Source organism: Astatotilapia calliptera, chromosome 7, assembly GCF_964374335.1.
Source record: "Astatotilapia calliptera chromosome 7, fAstCal68.1, whole genome shotgun sequence".
In the NCBI taxonomy this organism is placed as follows: Eukaryota; Metazoa; Chordata; class Actinopteri; order Cichliformes; family Cichlidae; genus Astatotilapia; species Astatotilapia calliptera.
Window position 1 is genome coordinate 34,547,639 of NC_137428.1, and position 9,051 is coordinate 34,556,689.

Consider the following 9,051-nt stretch of genomic DNA (forward strand, 5'->3'; position numbering starts at 1 on the left):
CCTTTCATCAGGTGGGTGTTTGTTACTGTTTTCCATGGGAGTTTGTGATACCCTGAGCTATACCTGTGCACTGTTTTCGTTTGGCTGGATAGGGGCACATACTTGGATCTTATAGGTCAGTGCTTTGTACATGAGGTGTGTACAGTATAAATGTAATATGTTTACCATTTGGTTTGTTTCTCCATAGAAGAGAAGCAGGAATACTGTCAAAGATTGTACTGAAGGCGCTTACAGTCTTGCAGGATTTGTTGTGGACTGATCAAAACATTATAGTGTATGTTTTTTTTTCTTGTATGTGTTTGCTGCTTACATGGACAACCCCACACAAAGTATTTAAATGCCATATTACGTCAGGACGTAACAGGTGACATCAGCAGCCTAGCTTGCGTTCTGGCTAAATACCACAAACAGGTTTAGGCACCTCATTCTCAAACTTGACTCGGAAGCTAGACACTTCTTCACCTGAAGAACCGACTGTAAAAGAGTAAGTTCAAATAATTCTTTGTTTTTGTTTGTTTAATTTGCTTCATTTAAATTTGAGAATGGTATGCCACTGTTTTCCAGTTATTAAGATATTAAGATATAACTAAAAAAGGGAAGAGATTGATCTTACTTTTTTCTTAATCTTCATGTTTAAAGTTGCCCTGTTAGTATCTGAAAGTATAACAATGAAACATTTTTTTTATCACAAATAGTTACTAAAAACTTTATTAAGACATATTTGATTAAAAGTTACAAGACAAGAATGTAATAAAACATCAATAAATGTAATTAACATCATACAAATAAATGTAGGGAAACAAAAGGAATGAAGGTAAATTAAAACAAAGCAGCTACTTGTATATGAAATTGTTAAGACTACTCACTCTACATCAACAACTTTATCTGTTGACGAATGCAGCACTGACAGAACCTAAAAAATATATATAAAAGTCAGTTTAGTCAAATTATAACTGTAATACATTAGATAAAGTTCAAATGTGTTTGACCTACTTATGAGTAGCATATAAGTGAAATAATGTCCAATTTCCTGTTTAGGGTTAGATACCATATGCTTATGTGCATCACTGATTACGTTATATTATTTTCAAATGCTTTAAGTTTTCTTTTATTTCTCAGAGGTTGTCTGTGAATGTGTTTCAAGCCCTGGATGTTTATCTTCTTGGTGTCTGGTTAAATACCTTATAGCACTATATTTACATTCTGAAACTGATTGCTAGAAATCAGGAGTGTCAAACTCATGTGGAACTATAACTAGATGTGGAAAATTAATCTTGTGAGACTTGACAAGTGAAGTAATGCCGCTGGTTCATTTTAATAACTTTGAAAAAACCTTATAGTTGTAGGTTTGTTATGGGAAGAAAAAAAAGCACAACATGAAAATTGAAGGTGCCATAAAGTCAAAAAATGCCATCTGTTACTGTAATTATCCACTTTTGCAATTGAAGGTGAAAATGGCATCAGTGTCATCCAGCTCTCATCTCAACAAAACTGTGCGGCAGCAGTACATGAGCCTGCCTCAAGGACAGAAATGCCAGGTCACCTACATCTGGATTGATGGCACTGGAGAGACACTTCGGAACAAGACGAGAACTCTAGACACAGAACCACAAAGCATAGAAGGTGAATGGCATTTTTAATAAGCTCTAACCTTTTGGGGTGAGAGGCACTTAGTCTAAAACTTAATGTTTAATTAGCTTTATAGTGAAGGGCAGCTTTTCTACCCTTTCAATTTGTTATTACAACCTGCCCGATGAGGCTTTGATTGACGTGTTTATTGAGACTCTGAATGTCTACAAGACTGTGAGCCAACTGCTTTCAAAACATTATGGGGGTGCACCTGGCACATGCCCATTCATACAATATTAATTAAAAAAACTGAAAGTAACACTAAAACTGTCATGTCTGAGGACTCAGTGTTTTGTTTCTTCATAATATGTTATGTTCTTGTTTATTCTGGTTATGTCTTTCATTATGATTTGCCATTTGTTAGGTTTCTGTTCTGTGCCTGCCCTGGTCCCACGTATCTGTGTTCCGTCTGTCCTTGATGTTATTATGTCTGCTCATGAGTGTGTTAAGCTCACTGTCTAGTCTGGATCTCTGTGTCTGTCATGTACTTCCTGTTTTACTTTGAAGGTCTATGTCTTATGTCAGTGCGTTCAGTTTTGTGCTCTCCCTGTCTTGTCTGTGTAATCAGTGTCAGCCATGTCTCCCAGCTGTTTCCTCTCAGTCCTGTTTAGTATCTGCGTCTTCCCCTGCTAAATTTACACTGTGTGTTCCTTTTGCTAGCTCGCCTGCCTGTTTAGTTTGTTTTGTATTCTCAGTTTAGTTAGTTTTCTGTTCTGTTGTTATCCAGCAATAAAGCTGAGTGTTTTGAGTTTACGTCTGCCTCTGTGAGTCCTGCTTTTGGGATTCCTTCCTGCCTTCACACAGCCATGACAGAAACTTAAAAGAACTAAATAAAAGCTAAACATTTTCAAATGAAAAAAATAAACTGAAAGAAGTAAATCCACTGTGGAAACTCACTGAAATCTAACTGATTTATTATTAAATAGAATATTCCAGGTGTGTCTAAGCTTGAGAAGTTAGTGTGCTCGCTGTCTTTTCTTAATTTGTCTTCGCTACCAGAGAACTTTGGCACATTTTACTGTAATTGTGCTCTTTTATGTTTGTCTTTTTCCCCCATTGTCCTGTTACATTTATTTGTGTCTACTTTTAGTAACAGGGCCAGATCTCACCAAGCAGATAGTATGAATGGGAATTTTCCATGACATCTCTATTAACGTAGTTATCAAGTTAATCAGGTTTCACTTTAAAAAAGAATGTGAACACTGACGCCTAATCAGAGGAGTAATAAGAAGTCTCTATTTTTAGAAATACCTGAGTGGAACTTTGATGGCTCAAGCACCTACCAGGCCGAAGGCTCCAACAGTGACATGTACCTCATCCCGGTCTGCATGTTCAGGGATCCATTCAACCTTGACCCCAATAAACTGGTTCTCTGTGAGGTCCTGAAGTACAACCGTTTACCTGCTGGTACATTTTTTTCAGTCCATGCTTTTTACCCTTAACATCGTCTAAGATCATAATAATAGACTGCTCTGACTTTTATTTTAGAAACTAACCACAGAGCAAGTTGCAACAAAGTGATGGAAAAGGTCAAAGAGCACCATATTTGGTTCGGTATGGAACAGGAGTACACACTTCTGGGAACAGATGGACATCCATTTAGCTGGCCTCCAAATGGATTCCCAGCACCCCAAGGTAACCGAGCTGTCATTTTTTTTACTGTTTTTTATACAAATACTGCAGTGACAACCCCATTGCCAGCTTGTGGTAAATCCTTGTGCTATTATCTGGGTCACGGAGAGTGTGGAGTGAAGCAATATCCCACAAAATGATACACATTTACATTTAAAGTCAGAGAAGCAGAGGTAATGACAGAGGACATGTGTACAATTGACATTGTACACATGTGTAAATATAAAACATCCACTGATTGTAATGATATTGACATGAAAATCGTCAAGAAGGTCATTGAAGGAATTGTAGGACCTCTAACATATATTTGCAACTTATCATTTCAGACGGGAAAAGTGCCAAACAAAATGAAAATAGCTAAAGTTGTGCCGCTGTATAAAACCGGGGATAGACGCCACTTCACAAATTACAGGCCTGTTTCTTTACTACCACAATTCTCCAAAATCCTAGAAAACCTGTTTAATAAACGATTAGACAAATTCTTAGATAAATATAAATTACTCTCTGACAGTCAATATGGATTCAGATCAAAAAGATCAACATCTCTGGCATTAATCGAATCAATTGAGGAGATTACGAATGCTATAGATCAGAAACAGTATGCAGCTGGAGTATTTCTGGATCTCAAGAAAGCATTCGACACAATCAATCATGACATATTAATTAATAAACTGGAACGGTATGGGATTAGGGGGGTTGTACTGCAATGGGTGAAAAATTATTTAAGTGACCGGAAACAATTTGTGAAGCTGGGTGTCCATTCCTCATCATGCTTGGACATTGCTTGTGGTGTTCCACAAGGCTCTGTACTGGGTCCAAAATTATTTATTATTTATATAAATGATATTTGTAAGGCATCTGATATATTAAAATTAGTATTATTTGCAGATGACACAAATATTTTTTGTTCTGGGGGGAATCTAAAGGAGCTGCTGGATACAATTACTTCAGAAATGTGCAAAATTAAAAAATGGTTTAACAGGAACAAACTATCGCTAAATCTAAGTAAAACTAAAATTATCTTATTTGGGAATTCCCTTAGAAATGCACAAGTGCAGATTCATGTAGATGGTGTGGAAATTGAAAGAGTACTTGAACATAAGTTTCTTGGTGTGATTATAGATGATAAATTAAACTGGAAGTCTCATATAAATCATATACATAACAAAATTTCAAGAAGTGTCTCAATCTTGAGTAAAGTAAAACACATTCTGGACCACAAATCACTCCACATTCTCTATTGTTCCCTGATTGCACCGTATTTGAATTACTGTGCAGAGGTTTGGGGCAATACTTACAAATGTTCGCTATCATCAATCTTTATATTACAAAAAAGGGCCATAAGGATAATCCATAAAACTGGTTACAGAGATCATACAAATCCACTATTCTTAAAATCAAAAATTCTAAAATTCACAGATCTGGTTCATTTTCTCACAGCACAAAAAAAAAAAAAAATTACACATAACATATAATGTAATTACAAGGAGGTATTTCTGTAGTCTATTGATACTAGATAGTGGAAAAGGGGTGGGATTAAATAAGCTTATGCTTCTTCCTGCTCCTTTTTGAACATGGACGTTATTCGGAGTTGTGGTTGCTCGTTTTCCTTTTGTTTGCTTTGTTCATTTGTCTCTTTTAATTCTATTTTTTTTTTTTATACTTTTTCAACATGTTCAAAATAAAGATTCAATCAATCAATCAATCAATCAATCAATCAATGACAGAATTTCTCAGAAACAAAACAGACACTTTCCAAGAATGACAGGGTATGAAATCAGACAAAAGGAACAAAACCAAAAGTAGACTAGCACAGCTGATACGTTTCTAAACTTTAACAAAGGCTTTCACATTCTTAAGGAGCTTGTAAATCCATTCAGATTCTCTGAGCACCACACTTCTCTTTCCCACATGTTATCATTATTTTATTCAAGTTAGCACAGTGGTCAGTGCTATACAAAGGATTTCTGTAAAGTTAGAAAAGAAGTAGACAAATCATTTCTCAGACACTTCATATTGTAAATGTTTGTAATTTTTGTCTGAAAACAAGCATCACAAATGCACTTTTTATAGGCTCAGAACCTAAATGTTTATAGCCGTCGTACAGTTTTCATACAGTGTATCTTGATATTGTGGTTTTTCATTTGTGTCATCATGTGTCCTCAGGTCCTTACTACTGTGGGGTGGGGGCCAACAGTGCTTATGGAAGGGACATTGTGGAGTGCCACTACAAGGCCTGCCTCTATGCTGGGATCAAAATCTGCGGTACTAATGCTGAAGTTATGCCATCTCAGGTAAGTGAAAGTACTACTCCAATACATGGCAGTAGCACTTTATAATAAACATAGCTAATTAAATGTATGTAATATTTATTAATCACTGGTTACAATGTATTTTGTGTTTCTTTATGCCATTAACTTTTCTGCGATCTTGAGTTTTGGTTAGTAATAAATCTTTTATTACTACTCAATGAGCCTTTTCATTATAGGGCATCACGGAGTTGTTTTAGTCAGAAAAACATGAAATAATTAAAAACTATTCTTATCTTCTAGTTCTCCTGCTTTGGATTTCTGCCAGTTGGATTTTTAGCTTCTTGTTTCGTTTTTATAACACCCAGAAAAGGTTGCATCACATTTCTTTTGTTTCCATTGCATTTTTCTTTTTGCGTCGACGAGATAAGTTTTGTGACATTGAGATGGGTAGATGGGTACACCTCCCCAACATACCACGCATAACATGGCTTTCTATGAAATACTCACGCTGCTACAGTCCAGTGATGCCACACAATAAAGAAAACAGTCTCACCCCAAACTTGAACCACAATTCCTGAACTTAACCAGCTAGTTTAAAACAGAAAATAAAATGATAGCAAAAGAGAAAGTAACAAAAGGCAAAACAGCACAACCTCCCTACTGAAATGCAATTTAAAACAAGTATAGGTTATAGTGACTATAAAGTCAGCTACAACTTTATTTACAATTTATTAGCTGTCCAAATAAAGTGGATGGCTCAACAGTATTTAATGACCACATACAAACATTAGTTATGACTTTACAGTTAATTCAGACAATGTTAATTTGATACAATACGATGACTAAATATTGTTATATATTACAAACATATGACATATTTATGAGACAAGCTATTTATCCCAGAACCTGGGGAAATACTCTGGTACAGCAGCCAAAACATTCAAAACAACCTACCTAAAAAAATATAAAAAACAACATTACAAAACAAAATTCTTCAGAGGAAAATGAGCTCAATGACGCAGAAAACACTGAGCTCAAAAAACTGAAATTTAATACACAGATAAATATGAAACATAAATATAATTCACAAGTGATTTCCAAGCAAATACTAGGCCATTAGCAAATGTTACTCATTATAATTTCTTTGTTTTCTAACAGTCAAAAAAAACTATCAAATTGCAGTTAGCTAAACGTATCATTTATTAACAGTGTTAATGTTTTCACCTCGAACATTTCCCTCTTGTCTCTGCATCTTTCTTTTTCTCTGGCTTCAGTGGGAATACCAGGTGGGCCCCTGTGAGGGCATCGAGATGGGGGACCATTTGTGGGTCTCACGTTTCCTTTTGCACCGTGTCTGTGAAGATTTCGGGGTTGTAGCAACTCTGGACCCCAAACCCATGAAGGGCAACTGGAACGGGACTGGTTGCCACACAAATGTCAGCACCAAGGAGATGAGGGAAGAAGGAGGACTGCAGTAAGTAAACTCCAGACTTTCAAAAGATACACATACAAAAGCTCTTCATTGTACTACAAAAAGGAGGACCAGTGGCACATTTGAAAAGCTTAAAAACAGCTTGTATTTTCTTATTATTTTTTATTTTAAGTATTTCTTTAAATTAAATAAAATGCAGCACTATATCCCCTCACCAGATACTTTATTGGATACTCTATGTATGCAATAAATTTGATTCAAGAAACGGGAAGAAATTATGTGTGTTTTTAAGTGACTGACTGCTAGTAACAAATTACCCAAAGATACAATTTTAAATTGGTTCTTTCCTAAGTTGTAGTGTAAATAAGTTATTCCCTTAAGTGAGATTCATAGATAAAAGTCTTCAGTGGCTTAACAAAAAAACAAAAAAAAACATTCTCTGAAAACGATCAAATACAAGGACTTGACTATAAAATGGTTTTAAAAAGCAGTCAATATCCAGAGCAAAACTTTGAAAGACCTTCAGAAAACCTGGAAAACTGTTGCTCAAGACCTGTATTTAAAAATTACAATAATGTCCTCTTAGAAGCAAATATGAAGAAAAGAGTGATGCTGTCTTAATCTTTACTAATCATGCTTAAACAACTGTTCACTGATGCTCAACATACTGCCTTCTCAAACATAGTAATAAATGGAAACTTCAGTAAAAATACATGTTTCTTTGATGGCAGGTACATTGAGAAGGCTATCGATAAGCTGGGGAAAAAGCACCCTGAGCACATTCGTGTGTACGACCCTCATGAAGGCAAGGACAACATCAGGCGCCTCACAGGTCTCCACGAAACCTCCAGCATCCACGACTTCTCTGCTGGAGTGGCCAATCGAGGTGCCAGCATCCGCATCCCACGGCAGGTGGGGCAAGAGAAGAAAGGGTACTTTGAGGACCGCCGTCCCGCAGCAAACTGTGACCCGTATGCAGTGACGAAGGCCATCGCCATAACCTGCCTATTGGAAGAAGAAAAAGGAGCCAAGTAGTAGAAAAGTGCTGCCTTTTTTAAAATTATATAATTTGTATAATATAGCTAATATATATAAAATGTATAAAGCAACACAGACCTGTCTGTGAGTTAACTTGAACTGGAGTAAAAGGATTCACTACAAGATGAAGAAGCCTGGAAGTAGATGTATGTTTTTCCTCTGAGCCTCTATACTGCTGCAAACGATTACTGCTCACTATGCTCCCTAAACTATTAATAACTGCTACTTTAAACTTGTGCTCCATCTGTAACCGCTGAGGAATGAAATAAAGATAATGGTGCTATGATTGCCTTCTTATCTATTTATGTCAGAAAGTCTCCATATACTTCACTTGTCATTGGTATGACTGTTGTAGAAATGTCCTTACATATTAGTGAATTTGTTGTTAGCACTCTTGCTGAGTGCCTAAACCTCAGCTGGCATCATATGTATCATCCAGTCTGGCTTTGCCTTACTCTTATCCAGTTTTGCCTCCAGTGGAACAGGCTGGCTGTACTGCCACTTTACCCACTTACTGCCAGAGATACCACTCCTTCATCCTGATAGCATACCTATTTCAAGTATCAACGTGATGCAGCTGCTACTTTTGGGCTCATATGGGATCTCCAAGCTTGCCCTATCTTGCTTTACCACTGGTAAGACATCTGATTTCTCTCTACTTAAGGTGGCTTGGGGCAACCATCTTGGTAACCATACAAATCTGAAATAGCAGTTCCTCCTTCCAAACACTTACAAACTAGCCAAAGTACATTCTGCCAACCTGATCTCTCCACAAATAAGTGGTGTGGGACCCAGAAGCCTTTGATAGTTTTGCTCGATGTGTTGTGTTATGTGGTTTTCATGTAGATAAGCTACTGCGAAAGGGACCGGTTGCTATAAAGACGGGTTTGTTGAGCACAGCCTCTGTCATTCCACTGACGAGTGGAACTGACAAAGCATATACACTGCCTGGCTGCATGTGAAATCACAGGCCAAGCATATCTCCAGTGGGGGAGCTGACATGCTTCAGGATCAGACCAAGCAAGTTAACAAAGGCAAAAAGATGCAGGGACACTCGTCCTCTGTTTA

The 9,051-nt window shown here is 36.8% G+C and overlaps 1 protein-coding gene across 1 annotated transcript; it reads left to right on the forward strand.

Moving 5' to 3' along the window:
- The first annotated feature begins 170 nt into the window (after nt 1-170).
- LOC113026010 (glutamine synthetase-like) lies at nt 171-8,269 on the forward strand. The gene is made up of 7 exons (XM_080304461.1): nt 171-484; nt 1,449-1,623; nt 2,875-3,036; nt 3,118-3,264; nt 5,428-5,555; nt 6,788-6,987; nt 7,677-8,269. Exons 2-7 carry the CDS (start codon nt 1,455-1,457, stop codon nt 7,978-7,980), a joined length of 1,110 nt encoding a protein of 369 aa, XP_080160587.1. The 5' UTR covers nt 171-484; nt 1,449-1,454; the 3' UTR covers nt 7,981-8,269.
- Nucleotides 8,270-9,051: the final 782 nt, after the last annotated feature.